General features: G+C 40.7%; 1 protein-coding gene across 1 annotated transcript; it reads right to left on the reverse strand.

Moving 5' to 3' along the window:
• Positions 1-373: 373 nt before the first annotated feature.
• On the reverse strand, positions 374-18023 carry LOC308373908 (myosin heavy chain, fast skeletal muscle-like; the record flags this gene model as incomplete). The annotated part of the gene is made up of 40 exons (XM_080849572.1): positions 17951-18023; positions 17738-17780; positions 16802-17017; positions 16560-16703; positions 16319-16475; positions 16197-16224; positions 15984-16092; positions 15794-15886; positions 15641-15704; positions 15451-15549; positions 15258-15361; positions 15001-15139; positions 14591-14709; positions 13897-14046; positions 13633-13803; positions 13240-13540; positions 13067-13137; positions 12878-12965; positions 12673-12790; positions 12451-12574; positions 12203-12339; positions 11668-11923; positions 11297-11539; positions 11024-11200; positions 10798-10943; positions 10598-10688; positions 10118-10507; positions 3464-3709; positions 3174-3370; positions 2884-3067; positions 2607-2772; positions 2326-2450; positions 1903-2211; positions 1612-1815; positions 1392-1517; positions 1137-1307; positions 938-1042; positions 757-852; positions 513-644; positions 374-394 (listed from the first exon to the last, which is right to left on the reverse strand). The coding sequence occupies exons 3-40, from the start codon at positions 17003-17005 to the stop codon at positions 374-376; spliced, it is 5805 nt and encodes a 1934-aa protein (XP_080705698.1). The 5' UTR covers positions 17006-17017; positions 17738-17780; positions 17951-18023.
• Between the last annotated feature and the right edge of the window lie 254 nt (positions 18024-18277).

Below are 18277 nucleotides of genomic sequence, written 5' to 3' on the forward strand. Positions count from 1 at the left end.
GCAGACCTTCTCTGATGTAGAGACTGTTTACCAGCAAAGAGTTGCATGCATTGTCTGCTGCAATGTTATAATTCTGATGTAGTCCAACAGCTAAAGTAGTCTCATAGAAGTAACAAGGACGGTGAGAGGACTTGTGAATGTGGAATCTAATAGGCAAGATAGAGGCAGCTTCCTATAGAAAAAACTACATTCCTGTTATAGTCATAGAAAAACCAGCCAACTGACTAAAATATACGAATGAACTTATGAAAAAAGACAAACATTCAGATTCATATTCCGATATGTAATTATTTATTAGGCATTATGCATTTTTGGAATAATCACATTAACCAGGATTTTTAATCCAGATGAAAGTGACATGGATTCAGAGGTTTCACTCTTCAGCCTCCTTGCCCTTTAAAAGAGAACAAAGAAAATGAATTAACTAGAACAAATAAATATCAATGACACTTACATTTTCAAAGTTTATTGCTGAAATAATTGTAATGTTTGTTCAGAAAACATTATCTTACCTTTCCGCCATCGCGGGTCTTGGTCCTGAGCTTGTTGACCTGGGACTCAGCAATGTCAGCACGCTCCTCAGCCTCCTCCAGCTCATGCTGAACCTTCCTGCACTTGGACAGGTGAGTATTGGCCTGTTCCTCCTGTTGTATATTAAATTGAATGCAATAAATACAGAAAAAAAAACAATAGTCAATGTGAAGAAGCAAAAGTAGCAGATATTTTCCTGTATAACAAAGGCAGAAAAATACTCACAGCTACCTCAGCCTGCCTCTTGTAGGCCTTGACCTTCAGCTGCAGCTTGTCAACCAGATCCTGCAGTCTAGTGACATTCTTCTTGTCCTCCTCAGTCTAAAGAGAAAAAAGTTTGTCAAGAAATGTCCTCCCCTCTCCATTTTGCATGTAGTACTAGAGAAAGAGGAGAGGTTTTTTTTACCTGGTAGGTGAGCTCCTTCACCCTCCTCTCGTATTTACGGACTCCCTTGACAGCATCAACACCACGTCTCTGTTCACCCTCAACCTCACCTTCCAGTTCACGAACCTTAACATGAAATATATTTCCATTTCAGATACTGACCCCTGTTTTGTTATGATGAGTTAAACATATTCATTCAGAGTCATATTTTGTTACCTACCCTGGACTCCAGTTTCTGGAGCTGTTTTTTGCCGCCCTTCATGGCCAGATTCTCAGCCTCATCCAGGCGGTGCTGCAGATCCTTGACAGTGACTTCCAGATTCTTCTTCATCCTCTCCAGATGAGAAATGGTGTCCTGCTCCTTCTTCAGCTCCTCTGCCATCATGGCAGCCTATAAAATGATGGAATAGTGTATTTTTAAATAATAGAAGTACTTTTAAATATAATGCTCCGTTTCAGAAAAAAATAAACTTACATCAGTAATGGCTTTCTTGGCCTTGTCCTCAGCATTTCTTGCCTCCTGGACGATGTCATCAACTTCACCTTGGACCTGAAGGAAGTCAGTCTCAAGCTTCTTCTTGGTGTTCAGCAGACTTGTGTTCTAGTGTGGAGAAATAAACAACCTTAGTTTTATTTTGAATGCTGGAACTGTTTGTTTAATGTATCGGTTTAAACAACCTTTTTTAATTTTCTACCTGGGAGTGCAGGAGGCCAACACGCTCACTGGCATCTACCAGCTCCTGCTCAGCCACTTTGCGGCCTCTCTCTGTCTGTTCCAGGGCAGCTCTGAGCTCCTCAATCTCAGCTACCATGAGGCCGTTTCTGCGCTCCACCATGGCAGCCTGCTCCTTCATATCTTCCTGTCCTCTTATAGCATCATCAAGGTGCAGTTGAGCATCCTGGTTGACAGAGAATGTGTGGTGTTTGCTATACTTCATTGGTGTGAGCACTGTAATATCAAAACACTGACTATTTATACTACTGACTTTGAGCTGACCCTGGATGATCCTCAGACTTTTCTGGGACTCAGCAGCCTGGCGGTTGGCATGGCTCAGCTGAATCTCCATCTCATTAAGGTCTCCCTCCATCTTCTTCTTGATTCTCAGGGCATCATTCCTGCTCCTGATCTCAGAGTCCAGGGTGCTCTGCATGGAGTCAGTCACCCTCTGGCTATTCCTCTTAATCTGCTCCATCTCCTCATCCTTCTCTGCAAGCTTCCGGTCGACCTCACCCTTGACCTGGTTCAGCTCAAGCTGGACACGGAGAATCTTGGACTCTTCATGCTCAAGAGTTCCCTATTTTTAAATAGAGTGTAAAACATAGAATTTTAAGATATGACCAATTGCTGTATTTATTAAGATGTCCTATTGAATCTCTCAACTCCATCCTGTTGGATTTTGTGTTTGTACCTCAGCCTCTTCCAGGGCAGTCTGGATCTCAGCCTTCTCAGTCTCAACAGTCTTCTTGGCCTTCTCCAGCTCATGAATGCTCTTTCCAGTCTCACCAAGCTGCTCAGTCAGGTCAGATATCTCCTCTGCAACAAGACATTCAAAACCCTTAACACAAAGTCAGCATCTACCAATGTACTATTGATTTATATTCTAGGATAAAACATTTCGTTTTTAGCATTTGTTTTTTTAGCTCTTAACAAGCTTGGATTAAGAAGTATTTTTAGGCCATCTTGACTTACGTTGGAGATTCTTGTTCTCCCTCTTAAGAGTCTCCAGTTGGTCAAGAGCCTCCTCATAGGAGTTCTTCATCTTGAACAGCTCAGTGCTGAGAGAGCGAACCTCTTTCTGGGCACCCTCCAGCTCTGCCTGACCCTCCTCATATTTCTGCTTCCATTCTGCCAAGACCTTTGATTTCACATATAAGACACTGCTACCAAAAATCCATATGCTCATATTATGTTATATGAAGGCTAGTTTGTCCTTCAACATCACACAAATTCCAGATAGAGGTATAACCTTGTCAAAGTTTCTCTGCTTCTTGTCAAGGTTGGCAGCCAGACCATTGGCTCTCTCCACATCAACCATGAGGTCCTCAACCTCACCCTGGAGTCTCTGCTTGGTTTTATCCAGAGAAGCACACTTGGAGTTGATGGCCTCAATTTGTTCCTCAGCCTCCTGTAGACGCTGGGCAAGCTTTTTCCTGATAATGCAACAGATTTAAGTTAGAGGACGTGGACAGGTTTTAGTAGACAACATAACAACCCACATCCACATTCTATGTGTTTCTTTGCCTGTTTGGTACATACTTGGACTCCTCAAGCTCTTCAGTGCGCTGGATGGCATCAGTTTCGTACTTGGTCCTCCACTGAGCAACCTCACTGTTGGCCTTGGACATGCCACGCTGCAGCTCAACCTTTTCCTCCTGCTCCTCCTCAAACTGCTCCCTCAGAAGGTCGCAGTCGTGGCGTGCAGACTGAACAGCGTGGGCCAGGGCATTCTTGGCCTGTTTGTGAACAATTAATGGTGTTCATTTAGGTCTTCACAGATTGTGGGTTATGTACTTTAATTTCTTCATGTCATTCACGGGTATCAGCACCTTGACTTCCTCCTCATTTAGCCTCTTCAGCTCCTCAATTTGCTGAGTGAAAGCCTGTTTGCTTCTAGTCAGCTGAGACACAAGAGCATCTTTCTCCTCAACCTGGCGACCGAGTTCACCATTTTCAGTCGTAAGTCTTGCTCTCTGAGCACTGAGATCGTTGACCTGGCGCGCACCCTCATCACTCTTGGACTTGATTTCACTGAGTTGGTCCTCAAGGGTACGGCACATCTTCTCAAGATTTCCCTGTTTGTGAAAGTAAAATTAATAAGCAACACAAAAGTCAGAAATGTTTATGGCAATTATTTAGGGGTGTAAATCTCTCATGACAAAGACGATCCAATTCCTATCTCGATACATGGGCACGATACGATACAAGAACAGATGCATTTTGATAAAAACGATTTAGTACGATTTGATTCAATGCAAAGCGATTTGATGCAGTTCAATAATTGAAAACACTGATTTGTGAGGAAACAATGGACCTCATTCTCGAACATTTTCTTAATAATCAGGTGGCTTAACGAAAATACCGTTACAGACTGGACAAAAGCACCAAACTTTGCATGGGGCTTCCTTAGGGCTTAGTAGTCAAATTTAGCCTAGGAGCCCCCCCCCTCCCCTCCCCTTCCCTCCCCTCCCCTCCCCCCCTTTTTTTGGCAAATTCTTTTCATGTTGATAGTTTAAAATGACAATATCAATGCATAGAATGTCTTACAAATGTCACCATTAGAATCACAAGACCCCAATAAATATAACTCAATTGAACTCATTGTCAATTGTCACTCAAATATTGGATTTGAACATACTTACACATGCACACACTCTGATAGACACAGTACAGACTACAATTAAAGACTCACACATTGAAAGGAAAAATTCAAATGACAAAACAACTAAAAATCAAAACAAAACAAAAACAAAATATCAAAGCTGCCTTTGTGTGACAAGATCCTGCAGTAGGTGTACATTAAATGTTATTCCCAGTTAATGATAGCACACAAGAACTACACACATCTAGAAGTGTACAATAAAGATTACAGGTTAGCAGAGGGGAACTGAATTGATTTCAGATGTTCAAGAAAAGGATTCCATATTTTGTAGAATTTAGTGGTGGAACCTTGTAATGTAGCCCTCATCTTCTCTAGCTTGGAGTAGGACAAAATATCTCTCAGCCAGTGATAAACTGTGGGGGGAGTGGAGGATTTCCATCTGAGTAAAATCAATCTCCTCGCCAATAGGGTGGCAAATACTATAAAGTCTGCCTTTAATTTAGGCACCACTAGGGTGGAGGGCAGCACTCCAAACAGTATAGTTACTGGGATAGGGTCAGAGGGCACATTTAAAATAGTAGATAAAGTATTGAAAATTTCAGTCCAAAAATGATGGAGAGTTGGACAGGTTAAAAACATATGAATTAAGGAGGCCGGAGCCTGCTGGCATCGATCACAGAGGGGGTTTATGTGAGGGGAAATCTTAGAGAGCTTCTCTTTACTCCAGTGAGTGCGAGGGAGAATTTAAAATTGTATTAGTCCATGTTTGGCACAAAAAGAGGAAGAATGGACACAACACAAGATTCTCTCCCAAATATCCTCATCAAGCACCTCTTCAAGATCCTTTTCCCAGAGTGTCTTAATTGAAGACAATGAATGATTGTATTCACTCACACCACTGTTCTTTTTCATTGGATCATGTGAACTACTCCAGATGGATGCACGTTCATATCAGAGATATGAAGTCCCTGCTTACTGCAATCAAAGAGGAGTTCAAGGACCGTTCTCACTGGGTGCTCTCCAAGACCACCAATGAATTTTCTTCAATTCCTTTCGACCAAGCACATGAACAGGAAAACAAGATTGTCAAAGGTTCAGGTGGTGCTGTTGGGCTGACAGAGAATCCTGCTGCCTTCAGACGGTTGATGCTCTCTGGACCAGAATAAGCCAGACTAGTGAGGCAGTTTGAAGGAGTATACCTCCCTGATGAGGAGACAGAGATCCCCACGAACTTCGAGCACCATGAGCAGGGTCTCTCGACTCAAAAGACTTTCCAGAGACAAGTTTCAAGCCTTTCAGAAACCATCAAGCGAAGTGGCAATCCCTTCTTGGATGACTTCCCTGGTCTAACAACACTCGATTATGTTGACAGTTATGACAATCGCAACTGCACAGATGAATCAGTGATAGCCACAGTGCGCACTTTGGAGTCCACAGGCAAGGAAAAGTACCAAAACTTTGTCAAGAAGGTGCTTGATGACGGCACCCACTCTATCCATGACCCAATCAAGAGAAATTCTCTGCTGCTCTTCAGAAAATGTCATCGCAAGCAAACATCTAAGCAGGGAAAGAATATCAAAGTGCTTCAGAATAATGTAGCCCTCTTTGGCAAGCTGTACATTTCAATGCAAAGCCGGGATGGAAACTTGGATGATTTCTGTGCACATGAGATACAATATTCTGTATGACAAAACCAGCCATTTGACCTTAATGAAGCAAGAAAGGAACTTTTCTGCAAGAAGAATCTGGCAATGGACAAATTGCCACCCAACCAGGATGATTTCTGTGCACATGAGATACAATATTCTGTATGACAAAACCAGCCATTTGACCTCAATGAAGCAAGAAAGGAACTTTTCTGCAAGAAGAATCTGGCAATGGACAAATTGCCACCCACCCAGGATGCACTGCTCCAGCACGTGAGACGAGCAGTGTAGCTCATTAAATATTCCTGCAAAGGAGACTGTTCCAACTGCAGCTGTGGCAAAGCAAACCTGGACTGTTCACCACTTTGCAAATGTAAATGTGTTTGATAAAATAGTAGGGGAGGAAGGAGGCCATCAGAAAATACCGTTTACAGGCTGGACAAAAGCACCAAACATGCTCCACCGCCACCTCCCCCGAACTCCCCCTCCCCCCCAGGCTCTCCCCCACCCTTCGAGCTCCCCCCTACCCACTCCCAAACTACCCCCCCCCCCAAAAAAAAAAACCCCACCCATGCACCCCCTGCATCCAAACCCAAAACTGATTCTGGGAATAGTTGGACACCCCTTCCCCAGAGAGGGAGGAGGGGTTGGGGAGGGCTCCTAGGCTCAAATTGACTACCAAGCCCTAAAGAAGCCTCATGCAAGATTTGGTGCTTTTGTCCGGCCGGTAACGGTAATGTCGAAAATATTCGTTAAGCCACCTGACTATAAAGGAACACTATGCAACAATTTGACACTTTTTGAGGTATGGTTTTATAGGCAACTAATTTTGGTACCATCTTCAATTTCATTTATAAAGCACTAGTGCAGTGCCCGTAGGAATAATGCATTCTGTAGTGTTAGCAGACATAGGTGTAGCTGTTGGGTAGTGTAATAGCAATCATATTTGCACTCCACATAGGTAGGTTACACTGAAGTATTATTGTGATGCATGTTTCCTTTTCATAATGTTTTAATGTTGTATAGCCTTTTTGGAGATACACCAACAAATAAAGTTTGAGATTATGTAGTGGGTGCAGTTGAATATAGATGTCAAAGTTGCCGTCTAAACTATAAACTAAATGTCATAAAGAAAGAAATAATTTAAAATGAAATTATGGTTGAAATAGGATCACTTCTTTATTGTAAGGGTAAGTTTACAGTAAGAATAGTCATGCAGTTGGACTCAGATGTAGGTTAATTTTAATGAATGTATGTACTGTACTGTATGTATGATGAACTTTTCAACAGTGGAAAATACATAGCTGCAAGCTAATGTAGCTAAATGATGAGTTAGTTTAGCCTGGTGGGCAACCTGTTGACATCGTATCTTGGTCGCATCGGGTTTAATACAGTTTGACACGTCTCTTACCTTGAAAGTCTACTCCTCATGTCACGAAGTTGCTACACTAACTGTCCGTAACACTATGCACAATTTCAAAATATACACAAAACAATAAAGCACATCGATATACAACCTAGAAATGCTAAGCCCCCTGAACTCCTATGCTTTGTTATGTTATTGTAATCAGTTTGCGTGGAAAAATATGTCTGCAAAGAAAAGAGCAACCTTAAAGAAGCTTAAAAATAAACGAATAGATAAAATCAATCACTGTCTTAAGATTACCTGAGCAAAAGTCTGTATCTGTTCACCAAGAAGAATTTGAATGCGGACCTCCTTATCGTATCCAACGCTATTCTGAACTTTGAGTGAAGGCAGGATAGTTTTAATACCGCTAATATTGTTTGTGACGTAATTTGTGACGTCATTTCGGTGCTACGGGAAACGATAACCCATTAGTGCCTACGGGAAACGGTAAAATACAAATATCTCGCAAACTATGATTTCAAAAATCTTCAAAATCAAGGATGCACAGGTTCATGACATGCGTAAGCTACATGCAAAATCTCATAACTAATGTAACTACCGTCAGGGAGATACGCCCTAGACTGACAGACTGACACACAGAGATTCCTGGATTTATAGATAGATATGGTCATGTGAAGGACGGATAAACACCTGTGTCTTCCCCACTAGCCATCTAAGATATGCCCCATGTAGTTCTGTATAACGGGCTGGAACACCTTGCACAAATGGAAGATAAGCTTTCACACACATGACATTGCCGGTTTTACTGCCAAAAGACACCAGTTAGTGTGTTGGCAAGCTTCTATCAGTGTAAGCTGGGCTGTTGGTGGTGTTTGCAAGGTTTTTGCATGCCTTTTAGGTAGTTAGCTTACTAGTTTTGGAACAGAATTCCATATTGCTGATTTAGAGATAGAGATGTGTCAATTTGGCTCCACTATGGCTAAATCCCCGCGATTGAGTTAAGTGCTTATTTATTTCTTCACTGCCATTTGCAGTGTTCATAAAGCGCTTTTATTTATGTTATACCATCACAATGGCTTGGTCTCGGAATCATGACTATAAATATTAAACATAGTTGTTAATAACTACTTACTAACCGAGAGTGAGGTCATGCAGGTAAATTATCAGACTGAGGCCGTAACAACAACGTAATAAATGGTAATTGTAAATAGAAAACATGTCGTTTTGTTCAGCTCTCAAGTCTTCTCACGACACAGTGTTTCAGGTGTTGCCTAGCAAACAATGAATTGCTAACTTCAAGTTACAATGATCAATAGAAAACGGACAACAGGGCTCAGCTTAAAGGGCTTTAATTTACAGTTAAACACAAGGTTTCCAAACTATAGTAGTCAAGTCTTCATCATCACTTTCAATAACACATTTTCGCTGCTTCTGAATTGTACTGACCTGTACTATGTCCTATAAAGTATTACTCGATATCAAAATGTTCTTGAATCTTTATTCTTCAACTGTCATCGTCATGGTACTGTCAAGCTTAAAAGGCACCGGGTGCCTAAAAGAGCCCGGGTGATGTAATGTTGACTTTCGAACGCCTCTTGAGTGACAGTTGCTATGCCAATACGTCACACGCAATCAACAACGATTTATCTTCCTTGGCTGAAGTAGCTAGCATAGCATTGGCCATTGAAATGCAAAGCGTAGCTAGCATAGCATTGGCAATTGAAATGAATAGTGTAGCTAGCATAGCATTGGCCATTAAAATTAATGGGAGTTATGATCTGTCATTCTCTCCAGTGCTATGTTCCGTTTCCATACATCCATGAGTATACTTATACGCAGTACACAGTACACACTTACTAGGTACGCATATTCTCAGCAGGTGAGTGTTGTTCCAAATCTAATACTCCGTGGTGCACTTTCCGGAAATTAACTACAGTCCCGGGTGGGGGGATAGCCAGCTGCTTAGCATAACTGCCATTCAGAACCAATGGTAATGCTACCATGCTAGGCTAGCTAGGTATGCTAACTGTCCGTATACATCGTTAAAAACCACCAAAATACTCATGTCAATGGCTTTAATTTGAGAATGACATGTTAGTAGTACATTTAATATCAGTACAGTTGTTTAATTACTGCTGATATTGACATTTACGGTCTGTAGCCTTGTGGTCTTCTGACTCTGCTATCGTAGCCACCGTAGCCATTATGTCCGCCATTGATTTCGAAATAAAACGCAAAGCTCTGCCTGGCTCCGTCTCTTCAGCTACGTAGACAAGATGGCGGCCGTTGAGAATGGAAAGTGTACCCTGGTTCCACACTCAGCTTTTTGTCCGTTATGAGTACACATACGGGTCCTTTGGGTATACTTATTTTCGCCGCGATCAAAATCGGAACACCCTACATACTCAAACTAAGGATGGTAGGTACGGAGGGTATGGAAAACGGAACAGAGCCCAGGTCTTATCGTTATTTCTGAGAATACAGCCTGATTGGTTAGTACTATGCAGGCTTTGGCCAATGACAGGCTTGCATTGTTCTGACTGAATCAAATGCAACAGGTCAGCAAGTGTTTTATGTTTTGCTAGCAAAAAATGTAGAGACAAACGCTTGTGAACCGATTCATAACTTTAAATCGGGCAAAAAAACGATACGGGACTTCACGCATCGATGTAGTCATATCTTAAATGCTAAAAACAGATATCGATACATATCGGTTATTTGTAACACCCCTTCAATTATTACTATTTAACTTGACAACATTTAAAACAAAGCGTACAAGAATACGTACGTTTTGTATTATTGTTTGCAGTATGATATTGTTTGTAGTTAGAGTCAGCTAGAGCATTAAGGTTTACATGTCACAAACCTTAGCTTTAGCGACTCCCTCCATGTTGCTGGAAAGATCATCAATCTCCATCTTGTATTCACTCTTCTCCTTATCAAGTTTCTGCTTGACACGCTGGAGGTTGTCGATCTGCTCTCCCAGCTCAGCCACGCTATCAGCCTGCTTCTTACGGAGAGCTGTAGCAGTGGCTTCATGCTGCAGAGTGGACTCTTCAAGGTCACGACGCAGCTTCTGGAATTCAGCCTCACGCTTCTTGTTCATCTCAATTTGAGCAGCAGTGGCACCACCAGCCTCCTCAAGCCTCTCACTGATCTCCTCAAGTTCCCTGGAGAGATCTGCTCTCTGCTTCTCAACCTTAGCACGAGCTGCACGCTCAGCCTCAATCTCTTCTTCCAATTCTTCAATGCGGGCCTATTGGTTGTTTAAAATAAATAAGTGATACTAAGAAAGAACAGGCAGATGATAGTAAACACTATTGGGTACTGAAGATGTGAAAAAAACCTGAAGCTCCTTGATCTTTTTCTGGAGCTGAGCACCCAATGATTGTTCATCCTCAATCTTGCTAATGAGTTGGCTTGTTTCAAAGTCCTTTCTGTTTAATTGTAAATTAAAGTTGTAAACGACTGCTTATACCAAAAAAGGACTAAAAAAGGAGTACATGTTTGCATAAATCATTAGTTACTAATATAATTCTACATTACTTCTTCAGCTTCTCATCAGACTGCTGCTTGTCATTCTCCAGATCCATGACACTCTCCTGGGACAGTTTCAGGTCACCTTCAAGCTTTCTCTTGGCTCTCTCAAGGTCCATGCGGAGCTTCTTTTCTTGCTCCAGGGAACCCTCAAGCTGCAGATACAAAGCATAAAGTAAATAAGTAGCACAATTATATATGTGCATTTCTTTACAAAGACAGGCCCTTAACTCACATCATCCACTTGCTGTTCAAGCTTAGTCTTGGCCTTGGTCAGAGTGTTGACTTTGTCTTCCTCTGCCTGGAGATCATCAAGAGTCTGCTGATGGGCCTCTTGGAGGGCTTTCTTCTCTTTTGTCAGTTTGGCAATGGCCTCATCCTGAGAGGCCATCTCCTCTGTCAGGTTCTTGACCTACACATAGAATGTTTTATATCAATATCCAGTAAACCTCACAAAGTCTTATTGACAATAAAATATTATTCTTTTTTTTTTTTAAAGAATATAAACCTTGTTCTCAGTGGCATGTTTCTCCTTCTCCACTTTGGCCAAGGTCAGCTCCAAATCATCAATGTCCTTCTTGAGCTCCGAGCACTCATCCTCCAGTTTCCTCTTCTTGGCAGTTAGCTCAGCATTGATTTCCTCTTCATCCTCCAGTCTCTCGGTTGTCTCCTTGAGTTTGGCCTCAAGCTGGATCTTACTCTTGATCAAACCCTCACACCTCTCCTCAGCATCGTTGAGAGTCTCAGAGCTCTACAGTAAATACAAGATGAAAAGATGAAATCTGATTTGTATTGAAAACATAATTCTCAGACAGGTTAGTGATTTGAATATTGCAACGATGTGAAGAATTGTTACCCGTTGTACAGTTATACACTTACAGAGGACATTTGCAGATGCAGGTCATTCCTCTCTTGCACAATAGAGACCATCTTCTCCTCAAGCTCCTTCTTCCTGGCATCAACCTTTGCAAACATGTCTTTGAGTTTTGCATGGTCCTCTTTCAGGGCAACCAGCTCCTTCTCAGTTTCAGCACTCTGAAGCAGAGGCTTGATCTTGTAGTACACCTTCATCCATGGCCAGTGCTTCACATTAATGAATGAGCGAATATTTATCTGGATAGTAATGATTGCATCTCTGCAAAAGAGGTGGATTTGTTGATTAAACCATGTTGAAGCTTACTAAATAGATCAGAGGGATTCTGTCAAACACTGACAGTGAATAGTCCAGTCTTTTATATACCTCTGTGTTGATGGAAATGATCTCTGTTTTGTACGTTTGTACTTTAATTTGTAAGATATTGGCTATTTATCCAACACAACCTATTGTGTACACTTTCATAAAAAACCTGAAATGCTATGTTTTATGGCAGATAATTTAGTTCAGCGTGATTCCACCAAATACACCACACATTACCTCCTTTCCATCATCGCGACAAACTCCCTTCTCATCAGGTATGCACGGCTCAGAGCCTGAGTCATTGTGACCAGGGTAACCAGTTTCTCATCCCGCATCTCCTCAAGGGTACCAAGCAGACCAGCTTTGAAGAACACCTAAAAGAGAAGAACAAAAAAGGATGAGGTGTGTGATTAAATCCAGGAATGGACACACTGTATGTAATTCAATATCCATAATAACAGATATAAAATAGAAACATTCTCCACTTTAGTGTGTCCAAACTTGTACTCATCGTGATCAACATCGATGGATCCCAAGAGCTTCTCAGCAGCCTTCTTGTTATCAATGAACTGACCCTCAGGAATTACACTGGCATTCAGTACTTTGTATCTGTCGTCAATAAGAACAAAAACATTATTTTCCCCATATAATACATACAGTATATGAAGTGTGTATTATAAGTTATTGTTGTATTGTTGTATGTTTACCTCTGCTTGAAGTCAGCATACATGATTCTGCTTGGGAAACCCTTTCTACAGATTCTGATACCCTCCAGTACACCATTACACCTGAGCTGGTGGATGACCAGGAAGTTCTGCATATAACCTGTGAAAATACAGAGATGTTACATTTTCAAGCGAATACAAGGTGCGGAATAATGGACATGGTCTTAATTAACTAAAAGCCCTTTACCTGGTTTCTTAATTTCATTTGGAATCAGACAACGCACAAAGTGAGGATGGGTGGCCCTCAGGTTGGTCATCAGTTTACCTAAGTTCTCCTGTTGAGGCAAGAATGTATACAATTTTAATTATACAGTTAATTGTGCTGGGACAATTATTGATTGATTGATCATGTTCTTCTTGATATTAAAACACATACCCTGAACTGTGAGGACACAGTCTGCATGGAGCCACCCTTTTTCTTACCACCCTTTTTAGCACCACCAGTCTCTGTTGACATACAAATAATACATCGGATAATTGAGTTAAATACATAGAATCCAATATAATTCCTATTTGTGTATTAGCCTTTTGACTTGAACAGGTTATTACCCTCAACAGCAGATGGGTACAGGACAGGCAAAAGTTTGACTGCTGACTTCTGGTACAGCTGCACAACAGTGTCGTTCAGTGGATCCTTGTTCTTCTCCAACCATCCAGTAACATTGTAGTCCACAGTGCCAGCATAGTGCACCAGGGAGAAGTGAGCTTCAGCCTTGCCTTTGGCAGGCTTGGGCTTTGCAAAGGCTTGGTTCTTTCCCAGATGCTGGGCATACAGCTTGTCCTTGAAAGTGATGTCAGAGGCCTTCGGGACAATGCACTCCTCTTCAAGGATGGCAAAGATACCCATGGGCTGTTGAAAAATAAGATTGCTTAGTTATAAAAGCGGACATCATGAAACTTTACAAATCTTTCACTGTGCTAGATAGAGTGATTGAAACTGACCCTTTCAATCAGCTCAATGCAGGCAGCCAAGTCCATGCCAAAGTCAATGAACGCCCAAACAATGCCCTCTTTCTTGTACTCCTCTTGCTCCAGGACAAACATGGTGTGGTTGAAGAACTGTTGCAGTTTTTCATTTGTGAAGTTGATACACAACTGCTCCATGCTGTTGTACTGTATTGGATACATATTCAAACATTATTTGAGAGGGGCACTCTTAAGTCACTAGAATAATGTTAGCGAAGAATCTTATAATTTTGTCCTCACATCGAAAATCTCAAATCCAGCAATGTCCAGCACACCAATGTAGTACTGACTTGACTGCTTGGTGTCCAGCATCTCATTGATACGAATGACCATCCACAAGAACATCCTCTCATAGATAGACTTGGATAAGGCTGACACTGAGTTGTTGACCTAAAACAATATGTAATAATTACTACTTACTTACTATGATGAGATAAGGCAGGGTTTCCACTCTCATGGCAATCCTGGAAAAGTCGTCGAGTTTTAAAATCCCATTTTCCAGGGATAGGAAAGTCATGGAATTATGTTAAGTCACTGAAAGTTCTGGAAAAGTCAAGAAATAATTATTTTTGTTGAATGTAGGTCTAATGAAATAAATTATGTAATTGTACCCTTCCATGGATAATGGTTTTGATGTGCCTGATGCAGTCTCTACTTGAATTGACATAGCCTGTCTAATAGAAAAGTAATGGAAAAGGTTGTTATTTACTTTTCTTTCAGAGTTTAGGCCCAATCTGTGCTATCAAGTATATCAACTGTTTTTTTTTATTATTGTGAAGATTCATGTAGATTTAATTAAAGGTCCTTGAAAAGTTTTGAAATCTTGTCAATGATAACAGGTGTGAACCCTGAGAAAGAAAATACCAGCAGTACAATTCTTGTCAAACAATGTCAAAATCCTTGTGGTCTTTAGTCAACCTTGCATGTGAGATACCTGTGGCACAGTCTGACCCTTGGTGACATATTCGGTTCCGACTTTCACCCTTGGGTAGCACAGAGCCTTCAGCATATCAGCAGAGTTCAGGCCCAGGAGGTAAGCGCATTTGTCAGCATCTTAAAACAACAAAGCGTTTAAGTGAGTTATTTATATCAATATTTTACCAAGGAAAGTTATTATTTACCTTAATTGAGAGGCCGCTAAAAAATATCTAATGAATGACATTTTATTTATATTAACAGGCTTCCGTTATAGTAATATATAATATTTTAATAACTATAATCAGAGGAAAAGTACAACTTGAAGTTAATATACATGCTGATCTATCTTTTAATCAAATTACTTTAATAAATAAGACTACCCTGTAGTTATTACTAGAACTGACCCAATAGAGTTTTTGAACCTACCCTCAGTGCCATCAGGCTCAGCCTGCTCCTCACGCTGCTTCTGCTTGAATTTTAAATTGCCATGATGGAGCACAGCACCAGTCAGTTTGTAAATGGTGACTTTCTCCTCCGCAGTGAAACCCAGGATGTCAATGGCGTCCTGCAATTACATGCATATATGCAAATTAAGCACAGCATTATTGTTAATCATTAGTGTTTTTAAGAATGTCATTCTCACTGTAGTCATTGTCCAGAAGAAAAACTCATGGATTTCTCACATCTGTGGCGTCCAACTCTTCTTTGTCATTAATGCTAGCCACAGCGATCTGACCCTGACTGCACATGGGAAAGTCATAGGGGTTGTTTGTGAGCAGGGCCATTTCTGTAGAGGGAGAGAGCAATAATTGTTTGTTGCAAATTAATAATTACATGTTATGTTTTTTGATTGTTGGTTGAAAAAAATAACCCTACCAATCAGCTCAGGTTTGTGGTTGGTCATCATCTGGAAGAAGATGTGGTAGCCTCTCTCATCAGGAAGCTGGAATGACACTCTAGACTTTTCCAGCAGGTCTATTTAGGTGGGGAAGAATATCATTTAACCTGATAAAATGAAGGCAGCAATACTGTAAAATTTTGATATACACAGGATAATTATACTTACAAGTTTCAATATCAGCTTTAGCCAGTTTTCCAGTTGTGGCAAAGTGAATTCTGATGAATTTTCCCTGTTTTAGACAAAATTATATTGTTAGTAATTTTATCTTATTAATAACCACAGAACTGAGGCTAGAGTTTAAATAAGAAATTAACTCACAAAACGGGAAGAGTTGTCATTCCTCACAGTCTTGGCATTACCATAAGCCTCCAACAGTGGGTTGGCAGCAATAATCTGGTCTTCAAGAGAGCCCTGCAAGTGGAAGAAACATTCAAGGAATATGTTGTAATGAAGAGAATGTTTGTGTTGCTTTATGATAATTAGCACATAAATGTGTAAGGGGTCTGACCTGCATCTTTCCAGGCACTACCTCCTTTTTTCCACCACTGACTGCAATTGTTGCAAAGTATTGGATGACACGTTTGGTGTTCACAGTCTTGCCAGCACCAGATTCTCCGCTAGTTTAAACATAAGATATTGACACTTTTCAAATAAGAATTGTGTGTGCCAAAAGGTAACATAGAAGATAATGCAAAGCTTTAAGTCATGCATTGACACTTACGTAATCAGGACAGACTGGTTCTCTTTGTCTGTGGGACAATTGCAATTTTAGATTAATCACTTTTTTGCAACAAATATGCAATCGAATCTTACTATTTAGTGACTTTAAAATTGAATGCTTACCTTGGAGCATGAACTGATAAGCATTGTCAGAGACAGAGAAAATGTGAGGTGGGGCCTCCATACGCTTCTTGCCTCTGTAGGCCTCCACCACTGCTTGGTCATACACAGGGAGCCACTTGTAGGGGTTCACAGTGGCACAGAAAAGTCCAGAGTAGGTCTAGAATGAAGAAATAAAGTGGATTGGTTTGACAGCTGTTTTATTTTTAACATAGTTTTTCATTTGTGAGAGCATAAAGCTTACGTAGATCATCCATGCTGCGTAACGCTCTTTGAGGTTATACAGGACAGAGGCTTCATTGAGGTGGGTCATCATGGCCATGTCCTCAATTTTGTCATACTTGGGAGGATTCATGGGGTGTACATCCTCCTCCTTATGGACTCTTTCCTAAAATAAATGGACAATATAGAGAGATATAGTCAAGAACCTTTCTGTTTAATGGAAACAGTCCATATTTATCTTACCAAAAAGCCTTGCTAACATACCTCCTTGGAATCAAGCAGTTCAACGGTGACATTGGCACCATCTCTCTTCTTGATTTTAGCCTTCAGGTACAACTCCTCCTTGTCCGGTACATAACAAGCTGACTTTGCATCAAAGGGTATGGTTTGGGCCTCAAGCCTCTCCTTCTCAGGCTTACGGAGGTAAATGGCAGCTGGGCCATAAGTGGCCATGTCGCTGTCTCCCATGGTTGAGGTTTACTGTTGGAAGAAGAGGCACAGACATGTAATAAGAAATATTACAACCACGGACTGTAAGAAACATAATTCATCCTTGCAACATAGCATATCTGAAATAAGTTAACAAACTGACAACTGGATGTTTGTTTTAGTTTTTTTGTAGTGACTGTTAGGCAGCCAAGAGCAACAGTAACAGTATTTACAATTTGTCTAATGTGGGAAACAGGTTATCATATTAAACCATGGGTATCTTTCTATTCAAAATGCACCCTACGGACGTGGGGTAGTGTAGAAAATGAATAAAAGTTGTATTATTTTTTAGGGGATTTAAAATGTCTACTGTCAGCAGATCTGAAAGTAGGTGTCAAAAATGTTTAAACTGAGTCTCTTCTCTTATAGTATTTTTTGTATTTAAAGTGATGTCTTCATAGAACCTCACTGAAGCCTTATCAAAGGTTTTACAACAATTGAATAAAAGTACCTACAAAGCCAGAATAGGTGATAACTGTCCAGCCAAAGACTGTGTCCACGGCCCAGAGATTTGGATTTAAGGACCAAATGTGGAAAATATGCAACCCCATGCAACCCCATTTGATTGAAAAAGACTGTTTTGACCGCACTAAAAAGGGTATTCAGAAAGAGGCATATGTTTTCCTTGGTAGCCGTTTTGCTTGCCATTATTTGAAAAGGTATTTTAAAGTAACTGAATAGATAGTCGGTTACAAAAGCAGATAAACCTACCTGTTCTTTCCAAGAGATGAAATGTCCAGAACCGTCAAATAGTCTAAAATGATGGGAGTAAGAGGTCAGACAATATATCATATATAAATACAAATAGTAAAAACTTTACAGATTTCACGGCCAAGCCGATCCAGCTCTCCTATGTTTCAGAGAATATCAGAGGTCATCATGAAGTTGCAGTAAAGCTCCTCCCTGATTAATCAAGCAACTTACTGTGCACTGGAACCCCCTAGTGTCTGTGAACCTCTTGGTTCCTCCAGGTCCTTATATTGTGACAAACTGCAAACTAAGCATGATCCAAATAAGGAATACAGGAATGATTTGATATATTTAAACACCATGTCAAGCATGCGATCACACACACACATTGACTCATACATGTTATTTAATGAGCAGCACCCATACTTTAATTATTTTAGCTGTTGATTACGATTTGTGTCATTTTGTTTTTATACAATGATAAACTAACAAGTTTACCTTTACATGTTATTAAATGAGCAGCACCCATACGTTAATTATGTTATTTAAATCTAACTTGTG

This window comes from Sprattus sprattus (assembly GCF_963457725.1).
Source record: "Sprattus sprattus genome assembly, chromosome: 13".
NCBI classification, from domain to species: domain Eukaryota; kingdom Metazoa; phylum Chordata; class Actinopteri; order Clupeiformes; family Clupeidae; genus Sprattus; species Sprattus sprattus.